This window comes from Malaclemys terrapin, chromosome 16, assembly GCF_027887155.1.
Source record: "Malaclemys terrapin pileata isolate rMalTer1 chromosome 16, rMalTer1.hap1, whole genome shotgun sequence".
NCBI lineage: Eukaryota > Metazoa > Chordata > Testudines > Emydidae > Malaclemys > Malaclemys terrapin.
This window is the reverse complement of record NC_071520.1, coordinates 17,864,427-17,877,791: the sequence shown is the minus strand read 5'-3', so window position 1 is coordinate 17,877,791 and position 13,365 is coordinate 17,864,427. Positions and strand designations below refer to the sequence as shown.

Below are 13,365 nucleotides of genomic sequence, written 5' to 3'. Positions count from 1 at the left end.
TAGGTCACTTTCACTATGACTAAGTAGAGCACAGTCATCTTCAGAAAGGACTTCACATAGTAGTTCCTCAAGAACTTTTGTCCTTCCAGTAAGCCTTTAGAGACTAAAGAGTTTCCCATCAGTTCTGTACATTATGTAGATGCCCTTTTGAAGCTTGTCCATTGTATAATTCAGAAAAGCTACAAAGAAGAGAACAAAAGGGGACAGTGCCAGCACACAGCCTTGTTTCACCCCATTAGATATGGGAAGTGGTTTAGAATGGCACCATCTGAGATTACCTGACCAGTCATTTCTTCATGGAATTGATGTACGATATTAAATAATTTGATAGGTCTGCCAAACTTTTCTAAAATTTTCCAGAGCCCATTTCTGCTCACAGTGTCAAATGCTTTTTTTAGATCAGTGAAGACAGCATACAGGTCTATGTTTTGTTCAATACATTTTTTCTGAATCTGTCTCACAATGAAAATCAGGTCTGTGTTGCTCTGACCTGATCTAAATCCACATTGGGTCTCTGGTAGAAACTTCTCCAACACTGTTTTTACTACCCAATTGAGCAAAATATGAGCCAGGTCTCATAGCTAGGAGATACTCTGGTAGTTACCACTGTCACCGTTTTTGCATTTATTTTGCGTTTTTATTTTTGACTACATCTTTACAATCCTGTGGAATTTCCTTGGCTTCCTAGTTATCCTTATTGATTTCATATAGAGAGTTGACAGTTTTGGGGCCTGCAAGTTTAAAGATTTCAGCTGGTATATTCTCTTTGCCAGGGATTTACCTGACTTCATTTGTTTGATAGCTTATTGCATTTCCTCAATGGTAGATGGCTGTGCAATTTCTTCATCTATGGAGTGCTGGGTCAGTTCCTTTAGCGCCTATAGCTTGATAGTTAGAGAGATGGTTCATGTTAGGCTATAGATATTCAGACCTGTCTGCAAAGGCCTATACTTTAAGAATTTAGGTGTATTCTTATCACTAAGCTGTGTAAGGGCTTTCTCTTACTGTGACAGTCTGAACCTGTTCTTAGGCTAAGGCCTTCGGCTAAATAGCAGAGGCCAGCCATAAACTGGGAAGTGTATGGTCACATTCTTACATTCCAAACTAGTCACATTGAAATAAGGTGCTATTGGGCTGTTAGGATTATAATCCTGTCCTGATATTCCTATCACCTTCAGAGAAAGGGAAGAGCCTAGAACATGTAAAAAGAAACTTAGTTTGATAGCATCCTGTCTGGCAAGAACTCACTTATTAATAGCTGGGATGTGAAATCCTTATTTCTGTATTGTTCTATCACTGTAGTCTCCATTTCCCTATTGTTTGTCTGTATAATCTCTGTTTGGTTCTGTGATTGTTTCTGTCTGCTGTATAATTAATTTTGTTGGGTGTAAACCAATTAAGGTGATGGGATATAATTGGTTAAATAATCATGTTACAATATGTTAGGATTGGTGAGTTAAATTTCAGTAAAATGATTGGTTAAGGCAGTGGTCCCCAACCTTTTTCGTCTGGCAGGCACCAGACAACGAGCCAAGGAGGACCGTGGCAGCAGACGAGCATCCGCCGAAATGCCGCCAACAAGCAGCAACGTCAATAGGTGTCGCCACCAAAATGCTGCTGAGAAGCAGCAGCATCCAGAGGCATTGCCGCCGAAATGCCGCCAAAAATTGGCGGCATTTCGGCGGTGACGCCTCTGGATGACACTGCTTCTCGGCGGCATTTCAGTAGATGCTCGTCCGCCAGCCAGTATGCGGGCGCACTTAGACGCTCCGGCGGGCGCCATGGTGCCCACGGGCACTGCGTTGGGGACCCTTGGGTTAAGGTATAGCTAAGCAGAACTCAAGTTTTACTATATAGTCTGCAGTCAATCAGGAAGTAAGGGGGGAATGGGAACAGAGAATGGGGGAGTGGGAATTGAAATCAAGTTTCGCTAATGGGAACAGGGAATGGGAACAGGGACACAGGCAAGGCTCTGTGGTGTCAGAGCTGGGAAGGGGGACACTGAGGAAGGAAATTGGAATCATGCTTGCTGGAAGTTCACCCCAATAAACATTGAGTTGTTTGCACCTTTGGACTTCGGGTATCGTTGCTCTCTGTTCATGGGAGAAGGACCAGGGAAGTGAGAGGGTAAAGGAATAAGCCCCCTAACAGTTGAGTAGCTCAGTAAAGTGCTACACCCATCTTTCAATCTTTTGTCCTTGATTAAGGTAGATCCATTTGAACTTGTTAGTGGAGCTGTTCCTGTTTTTCATGATTCAAATTTGATTCCTTCAGGGAATCATAAAACATTTTTGTGTTGTTAGTATCAGCATTTCTTCTGCTTTCTCTTCCAATCATTTATCGTGTAGGACACAAAGCTGTCCTTGAGCCATCTCTTGCAAATACTTGAATTTATTTTCCTTTGATGCTGATTTGTTGTTATTTTGCCAAGACAGAAACCCAGCATTCTTTTCCTTGAGGATCTTTTTGATTTCATTGTCATTTTCACCAAACCAATCCTGGGGCCAACATTCATTTTTACCTAGAGTTTCTTCTGGGGCTTGAAGAATGGCTAATTTGAATATAGTCCATATGTGAAGTGCAATCTTGGGTGATGATGTAAAATGCCATCCATTTTTTCCTCTAAGTTTTCCCTCAGCTTTTCTTGGAGAAATGGCTTTGCTATGTTCAATTTTGGTTTAATCTGTTCAGCATTATTTCACTGAGGGGCAACAGCATGTAAATTAAAAATGGCTCTAATCATCCTGTGGTCAGTCCAACAGTTTGCCCCTTGCATTGCTCTGGTGAACTTAATAGCCCTTTGCTGTATAGGTGCCAGTGCTTTCATCTTGCATGCACCAAAGAAGTTTTGTATTTGTTAGCTTGCCTGAAGGTTGGGCTGGTGACAACGAGCTCATGAGTAGCCCACTTGCAGAGTCGGAGGAGACCATTTTTCATTTTTCTGACTCCATTGGTCTTTATTACAGCGCTCCAAGCCTCACTATCTTTTCCAACTCTGGCATTAAAGCCTCCCAGAAGAATGAACTTGTCTTCACTGGGTATTGATTGGAATATCTCTCTCTAGACAGGCTGGAAACTAGGATGAAGAGAGCGTGTGAAGCAACATTCACCTTCAAAAATCAAAACCTGGGACACTCTTCTATAACCATGAACATGGGCCAGTGTGATGGGTGTTTACTCCACACCATGTGATGAAAGGGTTAATGTGGGACTAAGAGGGTGGGGTGGGCGAGGCCCAATTAAAGATGAGTACCAGCTGGGTAAGGAAATGGGTGATTTATATAAAGAAAGAAGCCTAGAGCACACAGGGGCTTTAGAGAGACAGAGTGAGAACTCTGCAGTCACTTTCTAACTGCTGGAGAGCAAAGGAAGCAATTAGAGAGAAGCAGATATACTATAAACCCAGGGAAGAGATGAGGGAAAGGGTCTGAAGGCAGGTCAAGGTAGGAAGAAGTCCAGGGAGACAGTGAAGTCTAAGAGAGCAGATTTTACCTGCTGATTCCAGGGTCCCTGGACTAGAACTCAGAGTAGAAGGAAAGCCTGGGTTTCCCTACCGACCACTGAGAAAGGTGATGCAGAAAGGGAGACAGACTGTAGAATTTGGAGTCAGGCCATCAGGGAAAAAGCCCTGAGCAGTGTTGGTCTGCATTAGAGTGGCAGACAACCTTACAGAACCTGGGGAAGCGGTGATGACCCAGCTGAGGCGTGAGCTCAGATGGGGTGGAGAATTTAGTTTATTGGACTTTTTATTTACCCTGAATGGGATAGGACTGAATGTTACTTGGGTGGAGGGCCAAGTCATGAAAAGACTCAGACCACTGCAACTATTGGTAAGAGTCACTCAACAGGAGAGAGATGCTGTGCCAAACCCAGCCATAAGGAGATGCTCTAGCAGTGAGTCCACCCTTCTACAACCATGAACAACCCAATCTGGTTAGCATTATCAGGATTACATTACTTGGAGTGTTTTTGAACATCCACCATGATTTTAAAACAACTCCCCTTCTCCCCCCACAAAAAAACCCCTCCAAGATCCAAAGGAAGTCACCTATATGGGTCTCTTGAGTTATGGCCTCTTAAAATTCATATATATAATAATATTCAGTGGGATGCAAATGAATATAAGTAAATTTAGAACAACTCACAGTTTATTAGTATTCTCTTGCATAATGTTGAGTAAAAGGCATATATTAATACTGAATACAAAAATCTCAGTTACTTGGCTGGTGTGACATTCTATACCTTGGGGGGAGTGTCCTGGAACCCCCATATTCCTCATTTTTATATAATCGTGATCTTTCATATAAAGCATGCCTTGTAAGGTATCAGGGGAAAGGTTATGATCTGCTGAAAGTCATTTCTCTATCCATATATGTAGTTATGTGTGTATGAAGTTATGAGAATTATGTGGTATGGTTGTCACTAAAACATGCTGTAAGTTGGGGCATCAGCAAGATATTAGCTCGGCAAAGAAAGTAACCAACGCCCGGACGGGGTGTCAGTCAACCCGTCAACAACCATTGTCTAGCAAGGGAGCTACAATGCAATGACTCACCCGCATGAGGCCACACCAGGGGAATTGTTCAACCTTGCCTGGAAACTCAACAATGCCCCAGACATGCCTGGACTTGTTTTCCAAACACATGGACTGAAGGTATAAAACAGACAGTGGACACATACTGGGCCCTTTCTCCTGTCCCCACCTATGCTGCAAGCAACAAAGGCACTGAGTAGAAGAAGACAAGACTCCAACAAAGGAGACAGGCCCAGGTTTCAAAGCTGAAATCTGTGTATTATTAACTGCAATATCCAGTGGGGTGAGAAACTGCGTAATTTAGATGTTGCTCAGTCTAATAGGGTTGAGAGTTTAGACTGCATAGTTATATTTGCTTTTCTGACTTTTTGCCTATCACTTAATATCACTTAAAATCTACCTTTTATAGTCAATACATTTGTTTATTTTTAACAGTGAGTTTGTATGAAGTGTGGGACAAATCTGCTCAGGGTACAAAGGCCAGTGTATATCCACTTTCCATTGTTGAAGTGGTGAACCAATCAATAAATTTGCGCTGCTCGTCTTGAGCAGTGCAAGATGGTATATTCCTGAGGTACAAGGCTGGGAACTGGGTATCCAGCAGGTAACTAAGAAAATGAGTGCCACTGTGCTTCCCAAGACTTAAAGTACTTATGTATCACGGGCAAAATACTAACTAGAGCTGGCTGAAGTGTTTCTGTGCAAACTCTCTTTTTTTAAAAGGGGAGAATAAAATAAAATGAACACCTGAAAAAAGTCATCTTTTGACCAAAAGTCAAAAACTTCCAGAAGAAATTTTTTTCAATTCAGAAATGCTGCCACAGATCCTTATACCCCCATTCTTGTTTTTGGGCCTGGGTATCCAGTGAAATTACGACTCCCATGATGCACTGCAGCAGCTCAGCATACAGGGAGACCATGGTGTATCATGGTAGACTTAGTCTGGACAGGCAGCCCCATCCACAAAGGAGAATGGGTGCCCCATGCCCCCAGATTTCAGCTCATGTGAGGCACCACAATGACATTTCTGAATTGAAGTTTTTAGCTGAAAAATTGGGGGTGGAAGCTTTTGACAAAGGCAACTTTTTTCCAGCCCAGCAAGACTTTGCTGAAGTAGCAACAGCTCCATTTAAATGGAAAGAACTAATGTGCAGGGCTATGGGCTAAACAAAGATGGAGGGCATTGAGGCATGCAGGCAAGGAGCGAGGGGCTTCTTGGAGTCTGTACAGTACTCAGCATGGAGCTGCAGCAATTAGCAGATAACCAGTCTGTTTTTAGCACACTCTCAGAGGTCAGTCAGATTCCCCAGAAATGTATTACAGCAGTAAGAATTGCCACCTGGCAACCAGTTGGTCAGTCCTGCTCTATATCCTGCCCACTCACTATTCTTTGGGTCTTGTGTTGGATGAAACATTGCTACATCATTTCTGCCCACCAAGTGGAAATACAGGGAGGGTATTAACTTTTAAATTAATGTATAGGGGAGGGGGGTGTTTGGAAATAAGAGGCTTCCCTTCACGTGAAATTCTTGTAAACTGAGGGATTGTAATAAGAATCAGTTCCTTGGCAGGGTGCGAAGATGTAAAATGTCTCTTCCCCATGAGTTGCAACCATCGAGTAAAAGTCTGATTGCACTGGGCATGATTAAAATTAAATAAGGTGAACGTGTCTCTTGTTCTTGGGGGCTTGGGAAAGAAAATAAAAACCTCTGTTACTCAAGCCAGGCCTCATGGCCAAAAGTAATTAGAATTATTGGCCATCTAACAACTGATGCTTTCATTCCCTCCCCAAACACTAAACAAAAGCAACAGTGTGGCAGAAACTTGGAGTCTCCCCAGAGAGCTTCACTTTGGCTCAATGGAATAAACCGCAATGCCTGCCCAGGATGACTCCATTTATTAGATGGTGCTGGGTGCCAGGCCTGTCCTGTGCCATTTCTACCACTGGCGAGGCAGAGCTGCTACTTCTAGCTGAGCAACAGGGGCAGCTTAAAAAAAAAAAAAAAAAAAAAAAAAAAAAAAAAAAGGAGGAGGAGTGGGGGGGAAGCATAGCACAGCTAAGCTTCAACTTGCTCAGATATCAGAGGAGCAGGTGGAATGGAGAGAAAGGGAGGTGGAGGACAAGTTTAGCAAACAGTCTGAAGGTTATTATTAGTATCTTCTGTTGAGGTTTCCTCTGCAACAGCACATTCCAGTCTTAGCAAGTGTTATTCCTCAGAGAACTGGACCTGTTGCTGAATGTACTGCCTCATTAGAGTATCTTCATTCCTCCTAGAGTACTCTCTGACTCACGGGATGTTCTCAGGGGACAGGACCTGCCGTCATGGGCTCCACTGGACATTGGTGTCATTTCAGCAAGTGCCCCCTTTGTCCTTAATTTTGAACTTCTTATGCTCTACGTAATGCATAGGTGCTGGAAGTAGGGGTTCTGGCTTGTAGTGGTCTCCATCATATACAGGGTTTACAGTTGGGTTCAATGGCTCTTAGCACCCCCACTATACAAATTGTTCCAGCACTCCTGATGTAATGCTGTGGCCAGCTTCATTATAGAAGATAGGCAGGCCTGAACTCAAATCCCAGATCAAATCCCTATAACCCATATCTGTACTTCAGAGCAGGCACTTCTCCCTGTAATGGGCCCAGGTAGGACTCTGAATTTCAAAGCCACCTTCGTAATGGATCCAGATCTGACCTTTCCCCAAACTTTACAGTGAGAGCATTCTCCTTCCTTATTCTCCCATACTTGATCTGGAGTCAGCGCCTCTCTCCTAGATTTGACTAATTAAGGTTTCCTGCAAGGAGGACAAGAGGGGGCTAATGCATCTCTGAATTCAAATCCTTACTTAGGCCACACAAAATTAGAAGTGAGTTTGATGGTCTCATTCTGAGGCAAATTTTTGATGTGGTTAATGGATATCACCTAATTTTACTCCTAGTCTGCATAAGCCAACACAGTTGAGTAGCATTGGCAAGCTCTTATCAAAAGAGGTCTCAGACTAATAGCCTGGAGGTGCATAGACAGAACAGCAAGAAAAAAACTAACGTAGCATCTGCCAGTACTATATAAACTGGCTTACTCAGCACAGTGGGGCCTTCACTTTCACAAGCATCGCGTTTCACTCATGCATACAAGTTTGGCAAGAAATCAACATATGCCCAAAATAACCTATCCCTGGAAAGACAGGGAGGCTTGCACATGAGTATACGCAAGCGGGATAGGAAATGGCCTTTAAAAAAACCCAAAAACGCAATACAAACATGCAGCCTAACTTAAAGCAGGTAATCTTCCCTGAAACCACACCAATGCAAAGATCCAGGAGTCAAGCTACCAGGGACAATCATTTCCTGCAATTCTAGTCCATGTGTTAACACCCAACTAGTTCCCCATTTTAAAAACATCCCGGTTGTAAAAGCCAATTAAAACAAATCCTGCCTCTTATCAGCAAAACAATATCCGTAGCAACTTTAAAAGTAAGGTTGCCTTTCAAAATGGGCTTGGTGTTTTTAAGTGGGCTGGAAGCCAAATTCATGGTTTGCAACACCCCCATTTGTGTTGAGTATTACTTTGTGCTATGAGACATTCCACTGAAATTACTGGGAGTATTTGAGTAGTAACATGCTACTCAACATGAAAGAGTATTAGAATCTGGCCCACTATGAGCAGGATTTGGCCATAACTGTTACTATAGCAGAGGAAGCATTTACAAAAAAAAATTGGCAAGAGCTTAAAAATAAAAAATATTTAGAATCTAGTAGATATTTTCCATCAGATTTGAACCATTTTAGAGCAGGCAAAACTTCGTAATCCAAATTATCTATTTATCAGGGTCCATCAAGAAGGACAATGGTTAGATACAAACACGTGTTTAACTCTTAAAGTTTTGCAAGGTTTAGTTTGCTAAGCAATACAAAATAACAGCTGGATTTTGAAGTCAGGAACTTCCATGTATAGCAGAGAAAATTATGTTTAAACCTAACCACCTTGGTTATAGAATATACTTTGTATCTATTCAGCATGTCCAGGGATTTACCTTCCAACAGGACCACAAGAAAAATAAGTCTTATCAAAATATTCTTGAATATTACCAAGAGCTGTTCGAAAATTTTGCAACCTTGAGGAGACATTACACACACAGACACACACAAAAGGTTAAAAGAACATTAAATGTTGTGAAGTCAAGCACTCAAAAGTTAGGAAATGCCAGAATTAAGGAAGCCCGTACAACTGTAATTTTGCCCCCTGGGTCATATGCATGATGATGATACAATTTTTAATTACATGAGTGAATAACAGTTTTTTACATAGATTGCTGCATCAGTCAGTGCTCAGGATAGGCTTGCTCTGGTGATGATTCAGGGGTGTTCAGTAAAGGCGGCTGTTGCCTGTAGCACCCCTGCTTCATTTGTTGCAGACATTGGAAGATATAGCCTCATGAATCAGGGAGGAGATTGCAAGGGAAGGGGAAAAAATGTTGGTTAAAAGAGTTGAATGCTGCCCTGGAAAACTGGATTCTGTTGCTGCAGAGGATCTGTACATGGAGTACAGTTTGTTGAAAGTTCTTCTGTCACAATCAAAATGTCTGGCAAAAACAGCTAGGTTTCAGCTAAGTTTGATTGGGGGGTAGGGGGGAAATCATATAGAAATATTGTTTCATTTTCAATTTGTTAAGAAAAAAAGTTTTTGAATGAAGAGATTTTGTGGAAAAGCAGAAATAAGACTTGATTTTTCAACTTCAATATGCAGCAAAAGAAGAAACATTATCCTGCAGGGCATGGAACAACATTAGACCACTAGAATATGCTGCTTGTTATAGGGCAACACTAGTGTCCCGCCTACTTGATGGAGGAGGGATGGGTAAAAGGTTTGAAGGACACATATAAAGCAGGGGTTCTCAAACTTCATTGCTCCGCAACCCACTTCTGACAACAAAAATTACTACACAACCCCAGGAGAGGGGACCGAAACCTGAGCCCATCCAAGCCCCGCCAAAGCCCAAGCCCCACCACCTCGGCCAGGGGGACAAAGCCAAAGTCCAAAGGCTTCAGCCCCTGGCAGGGGGGCTTGTCACCTGAGCCCTGCCACCCAGGGCTAAAGCCCTTGGGCTTTGGCTTCAGCTCTGGACAGGGGGGCTCTGGCTTCAGCTCCCGCCCTAGCAAATCTAATGCCACCCCTGGTGACCCCATTAAAACATATCAAAACGGACATTGCAAGTCAGCTGCCAAAAGAATTCAAAGCCAAGACCATCATTTTTTTGAGACATAACATACTACCAAATAATAATAGTAAATTATATGTAGTATTAACAAATACATCAGAGTGGAATTTAGCCAGATTTTATTCTGGTGGACAATTTATCTAATCAGGTTTGATTCTGAATTAAATAAAGTAGAAAAAAAACCCTCACTGTCCTTTTCACCATGGCATCAGTTATACTCCAGATTTCATGGCAGGCTTAGTTTCAGGAGCTTAGATCATTAAAAATATCTTACCTGCAAGTTATGCAGAGGGTAGACAGAAGAACAAGTGCAAAGAAGACAATTCCAGTTATTATTGCCAGCATCATCGTGTTTTCCATTCCATCCTGCCTCACCACATCCATGGCATTAGGTTCTGTGATGTTCTTATATTCAAAGAGCATCGCAAAGCCCCTCCCACGATCTGTGGTCGTGATCAGCTCCATAATCACCTCCACCATCTCCAGAGATGAATTGAAGACCAGGGTCTTGTTTAAAGGCAAGTTTGCCCCACAGAAGCGAGAGGAAAATGTGATGAGGTCAGAAACATACAAGACATCATGGGGACACACATCTGCTGAAGACTGCTGGGTGGTGGAGCTTTCTTTTGGTAAGACTGTTGTGGAGAGAGTCTGACTCTCTCCCATGACCTCATCTCTCCTTCTAGCAGTGAGGTGGGCAAGCAGGACTTTCCCTTTCAAATCTCTGTTCATCTCTAGGCCACTGATATTTTGCCGCTGCGTAGTGGTATTGCCAGCCACAGTGAATGGCAGTCCATCTGGCTGAGCCTTAGCTATTTCTTTGGGTTCTTCCATCTGTCTGAACTGTTTTTCTTCAGATGTTCGTTTGTATTCTTCTTTTTTGGAGGTAGTTACTGGGAATCCATCGTAGCGGCCAGCAAGACCCTTTGACTGAGCTCCTGGGCTGCTATGTTTCTGGGTTGCCTTTGACATCCCCGCCAGAACAGAGGATTTTGTAGGAGCAAGAGTGATGGGAAGGTCAGAGTTTTCTTCAGTAGGAAACATCTCCAAATTTTTTCTTTTAGAAGAAGAAAAAAAGCCATCCCAAGGGTCTGGAGTTTCATTTGAGCTCTCAAATACATCAAAGTCAAGAATTTCCAGGATAAGATGGGTTCTAACAGGAATGAAAAACTGCCACACACAGTGTGTCCCTGGGTAGTAGTTATTTGGAAAGCCTGGTGATAAAATAAGACCTCTTTCCATGGAGTCCAATACTGCACCACAGGAATAATATACCTGGAGGGAAACAGACAGACAAATAAAAAGCAAATTAAAATTTAAAAATCACCTTTTTTAAAATGGATGTATGTTAGTGCTGTAAACTAAGGAGATAGTATTCAGAGGTCTAGGCCTTTTACATCTACTATCTTAAAGTATCCATCTTCAGTTGGTTGACATAGAACATCCCTTAGGAAATTAAAATTCATAAAGCTTTTAAAAAGCCAATCTTCTACATTCACCATTTGGAGCATTAATATTTAAAACATATGATCACTTTTTGGACGTGTATGTTGCATGCCCAGTCTCCCTTTCTTTACATGACACAAGTTTCAGATGGCAAAAGCTTTCATAGTATCAGTGCTTGCACTTGAGAGAAGGTGAAGAGACTGCTCTTTCACAGAACTTTCATGCAAGATTCCTCCATAGACACGGGGAAAGTAAATCACACCTCTGCCTTGGGCAATATTCTTTAAAGGAAGAAAATCCATAAATAATTAGGTCACCAGCCCCTGTCTAGGAGCCATGTGTTCACCAGTGTTAGTTGGAGAAAAAGGATTTTTTTTTATTTAAAATCGTTAGTCATCTTGGTCTGTTATCTGTTAAAACACAAAAGAAGCTTGGCAGAACAACAGACAAGTCTGTATATAGCCATGAGGTCAAAACAGTCCAGATTTTTATTCTCTTTCTCCCTCCCTGGGTTCATTAAAATTAAAAAAGAATTGCTTTGAAACTCAAAGAATTATTAAATGTCCTCAAACAGTGGCCAGATTTGCTCTCCTTTGCAGATTTCCAGAACATGAATAAGTGATTTTCTGCAGATGCTTTCCATTTTTTTGGCAGAGGGGAGTAGGGGTGGCAGGTGGGGACGAGAGAGAGAGACTATTTTATGCTGGAATTAAATTACTGCATGGCCAGATTTAGATAACCGTTGTTATCCTAGGTCTAATGAAATAAGCAACAGGCCATTTTGGTGTTTTGGGGGCATGAGTTAGGTTAAAGCATCAAGTCTCAAGTACCGGTAATTAGTTTATCTATGGAAATTAAATTCTTCACATCTCCATCTTATCAGGAGACTATAATTCACTGTCAAACACTGTGTTTCATACTCAAATGGTAAAGAAACTACAATTCCTGCATACACATGCAGGCCTTGTCTTCACTTGGGAGGTGCATTCTTAACCTAAGTTAGCTAACTTGAGGTAAAATCCTACTGAAGACAGGGCAGTTCACATGCAGGTTAACAGGTGGAGTTAGAAACTATAGGAGAGCCTAGTAGAGTTAAAGCCTACGGTCTGATAGTCTCTAATTCAGTGGTGGGCAACCTGCAGCCCATCAGGGTAATCTGATTGCCGTCTGCGAGACGTTTTGCTGACGTTGACCATCCACAGGCTCGGCCCCCCGCAGCTCACAGTGGCCATAGTTCACCGTTCCTGGCCAATGGGAGCTGTGGGAAGCAGCGGCCAGCATGTCAAAATGTCTTGCGGCCCAGAATCAGATTACCCTGATGGGCCACAGGTTGCCCACTACTGCTCTAATTTTACCTGATAACCTGTCTGAGAGCCTTGTCTTCACTATGAGTTTAACTCAAATTAGCTAATTCAAGTTAAGAACACACCTTTTTACCTAGTGAAGACAAGGCAACAGAGTGTATAGTATGGTTTCCTTTGTTGGGTAATGGAAGAGGGCTTCTATGTTCTACATTAGAAGGAAGTCAAAATCATGCAGATTTACCTCTGCAGGCCTGGTCTTCTGTTCGAACTTTTATTACTGTAAAGTTATTTACATGGGAAAAGTCATGTGTTAATTTGGAAACAAAATCATTCTTCTTACATCCCAGTCACTGGAGTGTTCTACAAGTGTCACCTGAGTTGGACATTCTTTAGTAGAGCTCTGACATGAATTTATTTTTTATTTAAATGTATATGAAACTTGTATGAAAATTGCTAGAAGCAAATAGTATTTACCTTGGATGTGATGGGGGGTAAGAGCACTGGCCTAAGTCTACTCAAGTTCACAGTGACTGGAAGTTGCTGTGTGTCTATGTGAAGTGAGCTAATGGTCTCCGTCCAGGTTCTGCTGAACAACTTGGTCATCACCAGAACCACCACTACAAATGGCCTGGTTCACAGGTGTCTTCTGACCCCAAAAAGGTGGCAGGGGGAGCCTTGCACACTGTTACTTATGCTATAACAGTTCAACAGATCCAGGACTTTCAGTCCAGTACAGTCCATCCAGCACTTTTGACAAGTTCATCCCTTTTTCTATCCTTAGTTTTGGCTTGCATGTGCCATTCTGGGTGGATTATGTATATCTCCTTAGTAGAAACCCCCGTCCGTGAAATCTCAGATTCAAAAG

The 13,365-nt window shown here is 42.3% G+C and overlaps 1 protein-coding gene across 3 annotated transcripts in view; it reads right to left on the bottom strand.

Moving 5' to 3' along the window:
* Nucleotides 1–13,365, bottom strand: part of LOC128824456 (uncharacterized) — a 47,473-nt gene that overhangs the window by 10,948 nt on the left and 23,160 nt on the right. For all 3 annotated transcript variants that reach the window (XM_054005956.1, XM_054005958.1, XM_054005957.1), the window contains one exon: nucleotides 10,025–11,025. In XM_054005956.1, coding sequence (XP_053861931.1) covers nucleotides 10,025–11,025 — 1,001 coding nt within the window. The remainder of the gene's footprint in view (nucleotides 1–10,024; nucleotides 11,026–13,365) is intronic.